Source organism: Rhinichthys klamathensis, unplaced genomic scaffold, assembly GCF_029890125.1.
Source record: "Rhinichthys klamathensis goyatoka isolate OS25496 unplaced genomic scaffold, OSU_Roscu_1.1 h1tg000838l_1, whole genome shotgun sequence".
In the NCBI taxonomy this organism is placed as follows: Eukaryota; Metazoa; Chordata; class Actinopteri; order Cypriniformes; family Leuciscidae; genus Rhinichthys; species Rhinichthys klamathensis.
In genome coordinates, this window is record NW_026607216.1 from 297,449 (window position 1) to 315,354 (window position 17,906).

At 38.7% G+C, this 17,906-nt stretch overlaps 1 protein-coding gene across 1 annotated transcript in view; it reads right to left on the minus strand.

Annotated features, from left to right (window-relative positions):
* ptprna (protein tyrosine phosphatase receptor type Na) overlaps positions 1 to 17,627 on the minus strand; it is a 43,587-nt gene extending 25,960 nt beyond the window's left edge. The window contains exons 1-4 of the mRNA XM_056243754.1: positions 17,234 to 17,627; positions 13,676 to 13,726; positions 8,347 to 8,457; positions 729 to 822 (exon numbers count right to left, since the gene is read on the minus strand). Coding sequence (XP_056099729.1) covers positions 729 to 822; positions 8,347 to 8,457; positions 13,676 to 13,726; positions 17,234 to 17,309 — 332 coding nt within the window. The 5' untranslated portion in view covers positions 17,310 to 17,627. The remainder of the gene's footprint in view (positions 1 to 728; positions 823 to 8,346; positions 8,458 to 13,675; positions 13,727 to 17,233) is intronic.
* Positions 17,628 to 17,906: the final 279 nt, after the last annotated feature.

A 17,906-nucleotide genomic window follows, 5' to 3' on the forward strand; every position in this document is an offset into this window, starting at 1 on the left:
AACAATTTGAGAACAAAGTATAATTTGCACGGTTTTGCGTGATATGATAACTTATAAGGGAGTGTTAGATTTAATCATTGCGATTTACTGCAATGTCAGAACCAGAACAAAAGTGGATGTTACTTGTTGAGATGACATTTTCCGGTGAAAAATCTTATGTTGGTCTTACTTCCAAAAAGAATAATCTGTGATTTTGAATGACAGTATCCACACCGGCGCGGTGACTGACAGCCTCACAGTCTCCTCAAACATTGTGTTCATCCGCGCTGTGCCGTGTCGAGGGTGTTGAAGTACAACTCACGTAAAGTTGATAATTCCGCGATATTTACTCCACGGAATATTAATTCCGTTGATAAATACTGCAATTGCAGATTTAAGAGGAAAAACGCCGGACTGCAGCTTTAAAGAATCAGACTGATCTGGTCCTCAAGTTCATCTTGACTCAATATTCATTTGCCAGCTCATTGGAGGGAAGTGAATAACAATTCAATATTCACAAAGCTCTGGTATGAATTTAAAAAGAAACTTAGAGTACAGTGCACTTTCATGATACTTTTATGGTTATTTTGAGCTCCAGAATCCATTAACTGTAATTGCACAGAAAAAAAATGACCAGGAAGAAAAAACGTTGCACTGAAGAAATGTCATACAGGTTGTGGAACGACATGATGGTGAGTAAACGATACTATTCCTCTAAACTAAAAGTCATATTTTTTTCGGGTACTCACTGTGCATTCTGGATCTTTTGGGAGCGTGTGTGAGGAATACGGCTCAGCTCCTTAGCAATGATGCGCTGGGTGATTTCATCCTGCCAGGAGAATCCTGTCCACATGCACACAAACACACATATCATTACAGACACAGGTGCGCGTTAGTGTGCATCGTAAGTGTATTTTTTCTTGAAAACAAGTCAGATAAAACTCAGATACTCAATCCTGTCAGGAATAGTTTATTTGTTTTCCTTTAGTCTAATGTATAATCTTTGTATAATGTATAATTTCTTCATAATTTCCTTTGATATTATAACAAATGATTACTTTTGATACACCTTGCACTGCGCATAACACACTCCATTAGATATGGACGAAGATGACAGGCTGTCTATTCTTACAGTTTTTTCCAATCGCTATGACAGTTTTTTCAATACATTTAACACATTTCCTAAACTCTTAACACAGTTAGCACTACATCCGTCTGTATAAGCTATACTATTAACACATTTGTTGTTGCTTTAACACAAAATGCATACAATTAACACAAATTTAAAATGCTTGAACTTCTTTTACACACAAGCTCAACCAAGACCAAAACAATTTAATTTTACAGTCAAATTTACAAATGCTTTCACACTGTATGTCAGAACAGATAACATCATGTTCTAAACATAACTTATATAGGCTAAAGTCAAAGTGAACAGTTGTTCATATTGTGAATTGAAACACAAATATATTCCCTGTATCTTATTCCATTGCTAATGAGAAACAGCTTATTGAAGTTATGCAAATATATAAATCACAGCTGATTCCCATCTAGGAAGCACACTCAGGTGTTGAGGTTCTTTCAATCGCATGATCATATGTTTTAAAAGAGGACTCTTTGGGCTGATCTTGTGTGGAAAAGGAACAATATAGAGCAACACAAAAAAAAGAAAGAAAGAAAGAAAGAAAGAAAGAAAGAAAGAAAGAAAGAAAGAAAGAAAGAAAGAAATGCCTGCACGAAGGAGAGGAAGACGAGTACCGGGACAAGGGAGAGGAGTGGGGCAAGGACAAGGGAGAGGAGTGGGGCAAGGACAAGGGAGAGGAGTGGGGCAAGGACAAGGGAGAGGAGTGGGGCAAGGACAAGGGAGAGGAGTGGGGCAAGGACAAGGGAGAGGGAGAGGAGTGGGGCAAGGACAAGGACAAGGACAAGGGAGAGGAGTGGGGCAAGGACAAGGGAGAGTGAGAGGAGTGGGGCAAGGACAAGGACAAGGACAAGGGAGAGGAGTGGGGCAAGGACAAGGGAGAGGGAGAGGAGTGGGGCAAGGACAAGGGAGAGGAGTGGGGCAAGGGCAAGGACAAGGGAGAGGAGTGGGGCAAGGGCAAGGACAAGGGAGAGGATTGGGGCAAGGACAAGGACAAGGGAGAGGATTGGGGCAAGGACAAGGGAGAGGAGTGGGGCAAGGACAAGGGAGAGGGAGAGGAGTGGGGCAAGGACAAGGACAAGGAAGAGAAGTGGGGCAAGGACAAGGGAGAGGGAGAGGAGTGGGGCAAGGACAAGGACAAGGACAAGGGAGAGGAGTGGGGCAAGGACAAGGGAGAGGAGTGGGGCAAGGGCAAGGACAAGGGAGAGGATTGGGGCAAGGGCAAGGAAAAGGGAGAGGATTGGGGCAAGGGCAAGGACAAGGGAGAGGATTGGGGCAAGGGCAAGGACAAGGGAGAGGAGTGGGGCAAGGGCAAGGACAAGGGAGAGGAGTGGGGCAAGGTAGAGGGAGAGGAGTTAGAATGCGTGGTGGCGCTCAAAGAAGGACCAGAGCTAGGGTAACTGATCAAATAAGAGCTACTATCATTGACCATGTCATAAACCACGGGCTATCATACAGAGAGGCTGGTGAACGAGTACAGCCAAATCTCTGCCGCGATACAGTGGCATCCATTGTCCGTATTTTCAGAGAAACCAACAGGTAGGATATTGCTTCTCCTACAGCAAAGTGTAAATAATTTTACCATTTATTAGAGTGACTGTATGCCTCCAGTCTCTAAAATGTAACCGTATTTTGTCCCTCTAAGGATTCAACGTCTACCTCCCTCAGGGGGCAGAGGAAGGCTCCTGAATGAAGAACAGGAACTTGCTATTGTCAACATGGTGATTGCTGACAATGAAATAAAACTGAAGGACATTCAGTCCAGAGTTGTAGAGGACAACCTTGTCTTTGGGAACATTGCAGCAATCAGCATAACATCCATTTCTCGGACTCCAGCTAAACACAGAGTCCGCATGAAACAACTATACAAAGTTACTTTTGAAAGGAACAGTGAGCGCATCAAAGAACTCCGTCACCAATACGTCCAGGTAAGGTTATGCAATACAGTCATTACTGTACTATACAGAGTGTGTTTTGCAGTAAACTACTCTATAAACCTGGAGTACATTAGGACATACAGTAGATATACAGCACAGCATTTACATACACTGTGTCTAATTACTTTCAGAGAGTCATGGAGTTGGAGGCCAATCAAGTCCCACATGAAATTATTTATGTTGACGAGGCTGGCTTCAACTTAGCAAAAAGGCGTCGCCGTGGGAGAAACATAATTGGCAAAAGGGCCACAGTTACCGTGCCGGGCCAGAGAGGAGCCAACATTACCATGTGCGCCGCAATCTCCAACAACGGTGCACTCCTGCATAAATGTGAGATTGGCCCCTACAACACAGACCGCCTTCTCCTGTTTTTAGAAGACCTGCACGAAAGACTGGTGCCAGAGGTAGAAAGGGGACAGGTGGGAGACCACTTGCCAATATATGTGATCATATGGGACAATGTGGCATTCCACCATTCCCGTGCAGTCACAGCCTGGTTTGACGCCCATCCAAGGATGATGTCCCTTTTCCTTTCTCCTTACTCCCCTTTCCTCAACCCCATTGAGGAGTTTTTCTCAGCCTGGAGATGGAAGGTTTTTGACCATCATCCACATGACCAAATGTCCCTCCTGGATGCAATGGTTGCTGCATGCCAAGACATCACAGCTGAACACTGCCAGGGGTGGATAAGGCATGCTAAAAGATTCTTCCCACGATGCCTTGCCAGAGAAGATATCAGGTGTGATGTGGATGAGAACATGTGGCCAAATGCAGAAGACCGGGCAGATTAGAAGATTACTTTTTTTTTTTTTATTATCATTCCAGTGCTTTTTCTGTTCGTATATCTTGCAGCAATGTTCTTTTGCAAATAAAGTCTTTACTGCAGCAATTCTGTCTCTGTCTTTTTTTTTTCCAGAAACTGTACATTCTATAAAGCTACTCTGAGATGGTCATTCATTTTTTGTATTGAATTTCTGCAGCAAAATAAACAAAATGCATGCATTTACTAAACCCAACAAAACAAATATGTAGAGAGGCATCAAAAGAAACTACAGTGCAAAACACAATCTATGATCAATACAATATACTGTCTATTGTATAAGGGCAGACCTGACACATAAAATAATGCAGTTTCTGTAATTTCAGCTGATGATAGTGTTTTTTTGTCATTGTGTTATGATTGACTAAATGTTCCTGTTGGAAGATAACATGTGTTAGTGTTTTGAATAATTATTTGATTTTGAAACATGTTTGCAGTGTTTTGTTAGACATAGTGTATTGTGTTAGTGTATTATTGTATTTTGAAAATTAGTTTTGGAGTTTAGTTTACAATGTGTGATTTTGAGCATGAAATTAACCGTTTTGCCAATTGTGTGTTTTAGGTGTGTTGGTGCGTTAAGAGTTTAGAAAACTTGTTAAATGTATTGAAAAAACTGTCATAGCGATTGGAAAAAACTGTAAACTAGCAATATAAGGATTCAGAAAAACAATAAAGTGTTAAATATTTGAAAAGTCGGAAGTGGTTGGTTGTCAGTACCAAATAAAAAAAAACCTGCATTTTTAATTGTTAAAAATATTGGGCAAAGAAGCCAAAATAATGTTAATCAAATTAGTTGGCTTAGCAAATAGATATTTCCTTCAGTTATGTTCATGCCTGATGCCTGTTAAAATGTATTGTAGGAGCAACTGTTATACTTTCACTGTTCAAATTATTGCTCTATCATATTGTATCTTTAATTTAATAGCACCGTGAATATTTAAAGCTGCTCCAGCAGGGCTCAACCAGTCAAGTGAGTCATTTTCTCTGTCTTTTGTTGTTAGATTAACATTGAGGACAAAGACAGCAATGGGTTTATTAGGCTGCTGTCACTTTACAGTTTTTTTTGGATTGCTTACACACTAAAATTAAAAGTAGTACACTATTAGCAAAACCTTACACTCAAGAAGCAAAACATCAGCCCATATAAGCACATTGTCAACCTCACACTTGTTACAAAACTCTACACACAGTGATTTGCAAAACACTAAACACACTTAACATACATTACACACAAAAATCTATCATGAAGTCACTTCCTTGCAATACCAAAGCACTGACTGTGAAATTACCGCACCGTCCAACCAATTGGTTCAACACAGTCATCAGGTGTGCAAACACTTGTTTGCTTAATTGTAGACACACCAATCAGGTGTATAAGCACTATAAAAAGCAGCAGGTGAGTTCATCGGTCTTCAAGCACAATGGAAAGAGTCAGAGAAAGAGTAAGACGAGGAGGAGAACGAGGAGGAGGACAAGGAGGAGGAGGACGGGGAGGAAGAGGAATCAACAGAGGAATAGGAAGAGATGGAGGCCATGCTGGAGGTAGAGGTAGAGGAAGAGGAAGAGGAAGAGGAAGAGGAAGAGGAAGAGGAAGACAAGAAGGTGCTCAAAGAGGACCGAATCTGACTAATGAGATCCGCGCAACACTGGTTGACCACGTTGTCAAACACGGCCTGACGCTGAGGGAGGCTGGACTGCGAGTACAGCCACATCTAAGCCGATACACAGTGGCAAGTGGGGTAAGAACATTTCGACTGGAAAATAGGTATTGTAATACGTAATATCATCATATCAAAAACATCTGCACGGTTTCAGTAACTGCTTACAGTACTGTATTCTATGCACTTCTGTTACCTTTTCCTGTGAAATTACTGTACTATTGTATACTGTTTTTTTTTTTTTCTACATAGGATTGAGGGACAGGAACGACAAGGGGGAAGGCCTCCTATGTTCACAGAACAGCAAGATAGGGAGATAGTAAACATGGTTTTGGCCAACAATGCTATAACACTCAATCAGCTCCAAGCTAACATTGTCAATAACCACGCCAGTTTCAACGATATCCATCAGGTCTCAACATCAACACTGGCACGCATCCTAAAAAAAAAAACATATTCAAATGAAGCAAATTTATCGAGTGCCTTTCGAGCGCAATTCCGAAAGGGTGAAACGACTGCGGCATGATTATGCAGAGGTATGTATTCACTTTAGCAGTGTGATCTTGCATACTGTCTCATAATCTTTTACTGTACTGATGTATACTAGATCTACCCTGAACTACACAATTTTGCCTGACACTGTTCTTCAGAGAGTTTTACGAATGGATGGAGAGGAGATCCAGCATGAGTTCAGTTACGTAGATGAGGCTGGGTTCAACCTGACGAGAACACGAAGGAGGGGAAGAAACATCATTGGCCAGGGCAACTTGGGGGTAATATAACACTCTGTACAGCCATTACACAGAATGGGGTCCTCCACCGCCATGCCCATATGGGCCCTTACAACACAGCACTCATACTTACATTCTTGGACCAATTGCACAACATAACAGCAGCAAATCAAATCGATCGTATGCAATACATTGTTGTCTGGGACAATGTGTCTTTCCACCGCTCTGCTCTGGTTCAGAACTGGTTTCAGCAACATCCACATTTCACCGTCCTATATCTTCCACCATACTCTCCATTCCTCAACCCTATAGAAGAGTTTTTCTCTGCATGGCGGTGGAAGGTATATGATCTCCGTCTCCAGGCTGAGGTACCCCTCATCCAAGCCATGGAGGAGGCCTGTGACCAGATGGAGGTAGCAGCAATGCAAGGATGGATTCGTCATTCAAGACGTTTCTTTCCAAGGTGTCTTGCTAATGACAACATTGCCTGCGATGTTGATGAAATTCTCTGGCCAGATCCAGCTAGGCGAAGAGACAATGTCTAGTTTATTTTATTTATTTTTTTACAGTAAACTTACAGTACAAAAGTGACATTTTGTTATAGTATTATGAATCTCCATGTCAACATTTTGGGCGTGTTGAGAATTAAATGAGTTTCTTCAGTCTGCAACATGGTCTTGTGTAGTGTTTGGTGAACTTACATTATATTTGTACTTTGTTGATGGTAGACTACTCTAATCATAGGGAAGTAGAAGTGCTAAAAGTGTTTTAGGTTTATCACAGCAGAGTGTAACTCGTGCAAACAGAGTATAGTAATGTGAAACGTGTGTGTTTCATATGGTAACAAAGTGTATTTTTTAAACAGAAGTGTATAGTTTTTACAAGAGTGTTTAATTATGCAAAGGATCTGTAGTGTTTTGCTAATTGGGTGTGTGGTTGTGCCAATTGTGTGTAGTGTTTTAAAAACACGGGCCCTGTTTTGAAAATCGTGCTTAAGCAATCCAAAAAAACTGTAAGAGCTGCACGTATCCAACATGCTGTTACGTACGTATTTTCTTTTCAACCGTTCCCATTCACTTAAGACATAACCGACTATGTTTTACAAGGATACTTGCCTATACAGCCATTTTGTGGTGAATTTGTCCATTCAAGCGCAAGAAGACATGAAAGGGACTCAATTGCGCTCATGTGATTACTGTACCTGGATGGGAGACCTCCTGGGAAAACCAGGTTGGCGCTGGAGGAGGTGCTCACCCTGTGGTCTGTGTGGGTCCTAATGCCCCAGTGTAGTGACGGGGACACTACACTGTCAAAGAGCACCGTCCTTCGGATGAGACGTTAAACCGAGGTCCTGACTCTCTGTGGTCATTAAAAATCCCAGGATGTCCTTCGGAAAAAAGAGTAGGGGTTTAACCCCCGCATCCTGGCCAAATTTGCCCAGTGGCCTCTGTCCATCATGGCCTCCTGATCATCCCCATACATACTGATTGGCTTCATCACCAATCTGTCTCCTCTCCACCAGTAAGCTGGTGTGTGCTGGGCGTTCTGGCGCAATATGGCTGCCGTCGCATCATCCAGGTGGATGCTGCACATTGGTGGGGGTTGAGGAGATCCCCCCCCTCCCCCCCTCTCTATGTAAAGCGCTTTGAGTACCCAGAAAAGCGCTATATAAATGTAACAAATTATTATTATTACTATTATTATTATTATCCCTACTATCCAACATTTAAAATTGTTCAAATTTAATGAATTAAATGACCCAGAGTCAACAAAGCAACTATTCACTGGATTCAACGCAGGATGTCAACTTTGAGAGTAAATGTCATTCGTGCTTCGCAGAGCTCCAGGAAAACTTGATATTCTGAACTTCATAATTTGTTAGTCTTTGTTTACTTTCATGCTGTTCGGTCGGGGGTGCCAGGACGTTCTTGTTTTTTTGCTGTTCATGTGGATTGTTTGCCTGTTATATACCCTGTTTGCCTGGATAATCTGTGTTTTTGTCTTAAAAGTTGTGTGTGCACATAGATTCTCTCTCTGCCTCTGTGTTTGTGTGTGTGTGTGTGTGTGTGTGTGTGCTTACCCTGAATCATTAACTCTTTGAGCACTTCCTGCAGTCTCTGAAGAACAGGAACAGAGACCTGGTACTGAACCTGATCATGTCTGGAGCTCCGACACTGTCCAAAGATCTTGTCTGTAATACAAACAAAAACAAATTATTCAGATTTAGAACACTGAAGAGAAAATCTGGAAAAGAAAAATATTTTTAAATAATATTTCCACAATATTCTGATTAAATAATGCAAAAAATAAAATAAAAAAGGTTTAAGTTACTAATGCTAGTATAAACAATGTCGAAAAAAAATGAAGCGTCATCTTAAACACTTCTTAAACACAAAAAATACAGTGTGACTAAGAGGCTTATTAAAATGTCGCAGACAAAATAACCCATAAGTGAAAAATGAGCCAGTTTCCTGACTAACAAACACCCATAACATATTCAACCCACTCCACACACACTTTTATACACTCACATCCCACACATACACCACTGACTCATCCCTGACTAAACCTCCAGTTGTGTGGTTTAAAAAAAGACCTTGATCCCTTAACGCAGATGAGCTCTAAACATGAACCCGGCCATTTTCTATATCTCTGAGCGAGTCTGTCCATGAATATGACTCACAGCTATTTCCAGCACAGACGGAGATGTGAGAGCACTATGGGGGCGATAGATCAGTTGCCCTGAGGCATGGAAATACACAGTACATTATTACATCGCAATAGAAGTGACCCAGGAGAACTGATGTCACACCGCCGCTTTAGTAAAAGAAAGACATACCGAACACAACACAAAATTATTGGTGTTACACTTCACAATAGGTTTATCATTAGTTAACATAAAATTTGCACTTCTAAAGCATTTATAAATCTTAGTTAATGTTAATTTCAAAATCAAAATGCATTATTAAAATCAAAAGTTGTATCTGTTAATATTATTTCATGTACACTCTAAAAAATGCTGGGTTGTTTAACCCAATTTTGGGTCAAATATGGACAAACCCAAATGTTTGGGTTAAAAATGTAAAGTAAAAATTTAACCCAACGGCTGGGTTTGTCCATATTTGACCCAAAGTTGGGCTAAAACAACCCAGCATTTTTTAGAGTGTATCTGAACTAACATCAATTTTTTAAAAACTAACATTAACAAAGATTCATAAAAACTGTAACACATGTATTGCTCATTGTTAGTTAATGTTGTATAATGGGACCTTATTGTAAAGTGTTACCAAATTGCCTCTCATAATTAATGCATATTTATTCATAACATACACTTTTTAAAGGTTGCTGCATTTTTATTTTATACGTTTGCTGACAATACAGAACATCGGTTTAGCATAGACCAACCCACATAAATATATAGATTTTGAGGCAACATTGGGGCTGAATGATGAAGCTTTATTTAATATGATGCTATGGCTAGAGTTATACAATGTACAATTTTTTAAGTAACTTTTGTATATGATGATGTGGAGTTAATGATGTATTCAGTCATTGAGAGTGATTGGTAATTGATGGATCTTCACAGTGATTGGTCATGATATCATTTTAAACGTGATCGAGCTTGAACAGTGTATTGTTTATGCCTGATGAAGGTCATGAGACCGGAACGTTGCTGATAAATATTTTTTGATACTTTATGCAAGTATTGATAGTGTGTGGGATTTCCTTTTGTTTTTGAGGCTATAAACATATAAGACATACACATGTTTGTTAGAATCTATTCTTGACCAAATTCCTATGATGAAACGACAGAGCAAGCTATGAAGTGAAGGTTTTGGGAATCTCTCTTTTTTATTTTGCAGACGTATACCTGAGGTCTATTATGTTTAAACCCATTTTGCCACAGAAATTAAACAGTAAAGAGTTTTGGTCCCACTTTATATTAGGTGTTTTTAACAACTATGCTTGCATATAACAAAATGCTAAGTGCAATGTACTTGTTGTATGTATTCGTGTTGTATTGCAAAAACTTTTGCTGCTATTGAGGTGGGATGCGGGTAAGGTTAGAGACATGTTTGGTGGTATGTAAGAGAAGGGATAACAGTGTAATTGTAGATGTAATTACAGAAATGAATTACAGATGTAGTTTACAATGTTGGCATTTTTTAAAATATGAGTGTAAAAACGTGTAGACACAATAAGTGCATTGTATCAAATTATTAATTTAATTAGTACTAATTAAAGACACTTCAGGTGGATCCAGAATGTCTTATATAAAAGGTTAGTAACTATTTTATTCTCTCTATTCTCTTTATCCAGTTAAATACAAACACCTGCCTTTCAATTTGCTGTGCTGGGTCTGATTATAATCTGAATTACATATTCAGATTCCAAAAATTAAGTTCTTGAAATCAGATTATATTACATTTTAAAATACTTGTAATCAGACAACAGTTACTTTTCTATTGATTACATGATTACATGTTATTCTCAATGACTGTAAATTATTCATAATTCATTGATTCTACTTCTTTTTTATCTTTTACATTTTCCTCTCTAAGTCTACAGTATACATCCAGAAGGTCTGCAGGTTTGTGGAACTGCACGGACATTGTGCCTCTGAGACACACAGCATTTGATCACTGTGAATCAATTCACTTTTAAGAAGTGTTTTCTTAACACTGCATATCTAATCAGCTCTTAACGAACACATTTATTATTATTTGAATTATCACTCAGTGAGTCATTTAACCATGTATTACTGTCTTTGGAAGGCTTTTGTCTTTCACACACATTAAAATCTACAAATTCACATAATTTCATATATTTACATCCAATGTAAACTTTTTTTGACAGCTGAACCTATTTGCCATAATATATTATGTACCATAATATATATACTTTAAGTAAGTCAATAATATTAAATAATAATAATAAAATGCAGTTCACGGTTCTCTGATGTTGGTTAATGGTCACATGACATGCAGGTAAACGGATATTTATTTAAAATCTTTTTAGTAAATGTTTTATTTTGATTGTTTTTATTTAAATGTTTCATTTATGATTTAATTACTTATTAGCTTTTTTTATTATTATTTATTATTTAATGCTGTTCTTGTGGTTGAAAACAAAGAATGGAATGTATGTTTTTTCTTTTTGTATTTGTATATCAATATGGTACAAGATTATTCTATTCAAGTCAATGTGATAAACCAGTTAGGTCAAATGTAATCTTAAAGTAGTCAGATTATATTACCTAAAACAGACCTAGGGTAACCTAGATAGATTACATTACCAACTACATTTTTTTGTCATGTAATTTTGAATCAGTAACTGACTATTTGTAAGTAATCTACCCAGCCCTGTCAATATGTGTGTGTTTGAAGGTGTAAAACCTTCAAGGTGTAAAAGGTGTAAAACCTTCAAACAGCAAACAGCAGACAGCTTTTCACTGAAGAAAAAAAAAACAGTTTATTTATACACCTATGTTCCATCCTTTTATAAGATTGGGAACACGGAAGCCTTGACCGTGTATCCAAGACCCAGATAACCGTCACTGCGAACACAAGTCTTTGAAACGCATTTTAAAGAGCTCCTTGTATTTGTGTAACCTCTTTTGAATTGGCAGGTAACCGTGTGGGTATAATAATGTGCGCGTATGTGCGTATGAGACGTGATTGTGTGCGTAAGCACCGGGTAGTGAGTCATCAGTGAGTGTGGGGGCGTACACCCAGCTTCCATGGGCTTGATGATGTCACCGTTACCAAGGGGACGTGGAGCAGAGGTGGGGGGGGGGGGGGGGGGGGGGGGGACTTGACGGAGAGAGAGAAGAGCAGGTGACAGAATACTATGGTTTATGGCTGTGGTAATACAGACACAGGTAGATCCCTGAGAGGAGTACAAAATCACAGATGGGATATGTGAATGATACCAGTTGGAATTTTCAGGAATTGCATTAAAACACAAAAAGCGATATGGGTATACCGATACACACTCTTAAAAATAAAGCTTCAGTGATGCAATAGAAGAGCCATTCTGGGTTCCCTAACAAACCTCAGTGAATAGTTTTTAAAATAACCTTTTTTTCTGAGTGTGAAGAAGATTTTAATAATCTAAAGAGTCTTTATTCCACTGTAAAGGGCCTTTTGTGCAATAGAAAGCTTTTGTGGATGTTAAAGGTTCTTCATGGAACCACCATTGCCAATAAGGAACTATTATTTTTATGAGTGAAAAACACATACAATAAGCAGCACTGATAACTTCATCTAACGGCGTCTAAATGTTACACACAGTGGAGTTCAAAAGTCTGAGACCACATTATTAAAAAAAAATATTGAATCCTGCAAATTAACAGAAAGGTTTAGGATTTTGCTACATTTTTGCTGCATATTTGTGATTCCACACTATTTCCAATCAAAAATGCACACTTCCGACAATGACTTTGGGAACTCCTTTGTACAGATGGTCAAATGTTCTTGTTTCCATGAAGCACAAGATGCATTTTGGATATATCTCAAATCATGCTGAAGAACATCAAGTTTTCCGCTTGTTTACAGGTTTAACATGGAGTTTGTTCAGCTCAAGTGCTGCTGTCATTAATGCAAAAGAGAGACACCTTTCAGAAGGTACTAATATGTACATTTAGGGTACTAATATGCAGCCTTTAGAGGTAAATAAGCTACAAATGTGTACCTTTTAAAAGGATACGGCCCCAGTGACAGCTTTATGAGAGTGTACTACTTCTGAAATTCATTTAATTCATTAATTAAACCTTTCATTCAAATTGTTATACTAGTTGTAATGAAAAATTGGGTAGCACTTTATTTTACAGTCCTGTTCCACATGTACATACTATTTACTTATCATAGCAATTACAAAAACTGGGTAATAACTACTACCCCTAAACCTAATCTTAACCCATGTACAGTAGCTACCTTATATTACCAGTACTTTCTTAGGTAAGTACATTGTAAGTACTCAGTAAGTACACGTACTGTAAAATAAAGTGTAACCAACAATTTTATTAAATTAGGAAATCCAGAATACAAGGTTTTCTATAGTGGTCCCAGACGTATGAATCCTATTGTATCTCCACTTGGACATCTATAGGCATATCTGACACAAAATAATGTAAACATCCTCCTCCAAAACACACCAACTTGGTTACTGTTAACTAATATAAAATGAGTGAAATTTCCTGCTGCGTAAATTATTTAGCTGTGTGTATGCGTCTCTTGTTGCGTCGTAGCAGGATGTAGCAGATCTGTGCTGTCAAGCGATGATCCGGAACTCACGATTAGATCATCAAGAGCAAGAAATAGAGACAGGACACAGAAGATAGCACCAAGTCCTTGTTTTCGAACTTCAGAGAATTACTGTATCTATTGTCCCCGAAGTGTGATACTCACCCTCAGAGCAGAACTGCTCCCTAGAGCACAGCCTCTTCTCAAACAAACAGCCTGCATGCAAGAGAGAAAAAGATGGAAAGATAAGAAATATAAAAAAAGCAACTGAAAATAGAATAAAACATTTAGGGCCAGATTTACTAAAAGCTTGCGCCAGCGCAAACCCTCTGCAGTGAAAAATTATAGCGATGAAAAGGTGTGGACACTCAATTCACGAATTCAGGTGTGGAGCTATTTTAATGCGGCTGACCTTATTGCGTGAGCATTTATAGGAGTTTCCCTTTCAAATGCAAAATGTATGTGATTTATGGGTATTTGAATAAATAATGCAACGTGATTTAGACACAGAACGTGTTTTTCCATTCCACTGCGTTGCTTTTCCATTGTGTTTCAATGTAAACACGCGCTAGACGGGTGTCTTTAACTGTTGCGCTCGCATTCTTTTGCAGCATTGAACATTCTAAAACGTTTTTTTTTTAGTTCCACTGACCTACGTCATGTGTTTTTAACAGCAAAAACACATTCTTTGTGAACCGGCCCTTACTACAGTTTGCGGTAGTCATTTTACTGGTATTTGCGCCATTAAAGGGGACCTATTGTACCCCATTTTACAAGATGTAAGGTAAGTCTCAGGTGTCATTAGTATCTGTCTGTTAAGCTTCAGCTCAAAATACCCCACAGATCATTTATTATATCATGTTGTAAATTCCCATTTTTGAGTGGAAGGAAAAGCATGCTGTTTTTGTGCCTGTATTTTTAAAGGCAAATGAGCTCCTGCTCCCCAACCTCGCTTTCCAGAAGAGGGATGTGCCTTTACAGCTCGTGCCTCCGATTACTCTGCCAAAAACTAAAACATATGTTTGGTTTTGATTATCATCTCTATCTCGGTCATGCTCACGTGACATTGCAGTTCTTCATCAGCAGTTTCACTCAAATTCCCTTTTTAGTAAATCTATCGAAAACTTCAAAGCATTTTTGTCAGTGCCGATATAGAAAAGACTGTATTCAAGTAACCTTTCCTTCACCAACACATTCATCTCAGCATGGGACTATGAACAAACCTGTCAAAGCTGACTCTGTCACAAGTGTTAGAGCTTAAAAACACAGTCCGAAAGCGTATAAACAATATTGAATCAAGATGAATCAATGACAAGAATCATTCATCCATGATGGCCTATGATTGGAGTAGCTTGTTTCCCCTAAGATGCAGAGCTCTGCGTGGGCAGATAGAATGAGGAGGAAAGCTCTGGGCATGTGCTGAACACAGCTGATCAAATAAAAAGGCAACATAACTGCCAGTGAGCATGACCTGACTATGCTGTGTGTGTGTGTGTGTGTGTGTGTGTGTGTGTGTGTGTGTGTGTGTGTGTGTGTGTGTGTGTGTGTGTGTGTGTGTGTGTGTGTGTGTGTGTGTGTGTGTGTGTGTGTGTGTGTGTGTGTGTGTGTGTGTGTGTGCGTGCGTGCGTGTGCGTGTGCTGTGTCTGTGTCTGTGTGTGTGTGTGTGTGTGTGTGTGTGTGTGAATCGCCAGGCTGGCCAACAGCACTGCTGTCAGGGGAACCGAGCAGGACAAACAAAGATAAAGAGTCAGACTGATAAAGCTGTCGGAGAATAAAGTAAAGTGGCCTAAAAACAAACTTAGACCATTTAAAAAGCATGAAGTGTTTTTAAATCATTCTGAATGGAAATATATACCAAAATGTGTTTTTTATGTTAGCTTCAAAACATAATACTTCACTTTCATAATACTGATGAGCTCTATATATGAAGAAGGTTACTCAACACAATTTCATTAAAGAGCTATTTTTGAAACAATACACTCCAGTTTACCTCAATGACAATTAGATTGTGTAAATTGTGTAAAGTTTGTTTATTATTTATGGCTATTTTCCAGTAGAGCAAATGGACTCAGATGATAAACCTCTTAGAAATAAAAAAAATAATAATAATCTGATGTCAATCTCTTATTTCCACTTTCCAATGATTACTTATCACATCAGTGAAAATCACCATGACCGTGTTTTACACACACTGGATTAATGATTAAAAAAGTGCACTGAATTCCTGTATAAAACAAAATGAACAACACCAGCCATTGACAGATTTTAGTCTCAGACAGTGCAAATCTATACTCAAACTGGAATAATCATTATTAATTGTGTTAAGATAATAAGCAATATAAATGCACAAAATACTCCAATCAGTGGTCTGTTAGTATCAGGCTTAAGCATGCAAAACCCTTAAGTCGACTCTAAACCTAATTGTAAAAGGTTTTTCCTATAATCTTTACAAAGGCAACACTTGCCATTTTTCTTTAATATACAATTATATTCCTCTGGTTTAAGCCTATTTCAAGTCTTAAACAAAACTCAATAATATAATGATTGGACTTGGCAACAATAAATATCAATCAGAGACTCATGAAACAAGGTGTGGGCAAATGCAAGAATGATGGACAAAGACCCTGTTTCAAAATCAACACCAGCCCATAGAAAATTAGAGGAAATGTTAGGATGAACGAGACAAAACTAATGCTTGCGAAGACTGCAACAAATGCTATCAATTTAAATGAAATTCATTTCTATATATTAATGTAAAATATGAGTAGGCTATAGAAAAAGGAGATTAATCTGATTTTTTTTATATATATATATAAATAAATAATTGATCCTTGCATTTCATTTACACAAAACTAAAGCCTTAACCAGCATGTGCAAAGGCTAGTGAGAATCCTGCTGTTGAGCTCTACCATGCATAAATGTCAATAGTAACGCACGGATGAATTAAATATCAACAATAAGAAAAACGGCGTTTATCAAGCAAACTACGACAGTGCACTCGAAAGTCTGTTAATCAACTAGAAACTATAAGATATAGTATAAGATTTAGTATATGACAGTATATATTCCAGAAATATTTGCAAATGGGTCACTCGTCCAATGTCGTCGACGTGTCGCCAAGGATACAGATAAGAGTTATTTCTATTGGTCAGAGCAGGGATGGAAAATAAAAAGTAGTTTTCTTAACCAGATAATGCTTAGATAGAGGGGGAATATATATATCGGATGATTTAAAGCCTAAATAACCTATGATGAAACATAAAGTGGATCGATGCTATATAAACAAATATCAATATTGGCCCTCTCCATGGTGCTGAAACGCTCTTCCTTGTCTCTGTCCATTCCCACCAGTTGCGCAATGAAGCTGAATTCAGTTCAGTTTAAGCCTACAACACATCTGATGCATCTTTAGTTGGAGAAGTGATCACAATATCTTGGCAAACACGACCAAACACAATATGCAAATATTCTCACGACCAAACACAATATGCAAATATTCTCAAAAGTGATTTTAAATGAATGGCACATAAACCATACGCGTCACATAACTCATTAAACTGCCTGCGAGTAGAAGCATTTGTTGTACTGTATATAAGTAAATGTGGCCACATCGTAATTGTCATAGGCCTTAAAAACCACACCAATCCTCGTCTTTGCACAATGAAACTGAAATTCTTTTCGAGATATTTCTCGAAGATTTTCTCATCTGCTGACATAACCTACCGTATTTGCCTGCCATTCCAAGCTGGCAGAATACGGACATCAAAAACAGGGCTCTCCGTACTCGTGGATGCATCATATTAACTATCCACGGGATTGAAGTCAGCACGCGTTGTTTTATCGCCCTCCGTCAAGAATTTAAATCCACATCTTGTCTGTCGGTGCCGCAGGCTTGTGCTAAACGCTTGTAGCATAAGTGATGGACGCGTCAGGTAAAACACATTAACTGGCTTTCGTTTTAGGCAGTAATAAACATACAGAGGCAGCAACGAATGTATAGAATTTGTGGTGCGGATCTGGAGCGGGAATCACGATCTTTCTTCACGGATGTGGAGGGGACCCGCAATTACGTCATAGGGAGCCCAGGAGATTTGTGAAGAGTCTTGCATGCAAAAGGAAGGAGGGGGCCAACAGACATCTATAAAGAGCGGGCATGATGTGTGCCTGTCTGTTATTTAGCATTCACAATATTTTCGGCGACTGCAGAAGATGACTGAATCCTTCTGTTGGTTATAGTCCTCCTCTCACAAGGAAACTGAGGCGAAAAAGAAAATGACCACATGAAAGAATGGATATCAAATGAATTTTTCCTTAAAAGGCAAATCCATGACAAATGCTATTGTTGAATTTGCATACAGAAACGTGTTTTCTATTATTGTCTGTCATATTGAATGTT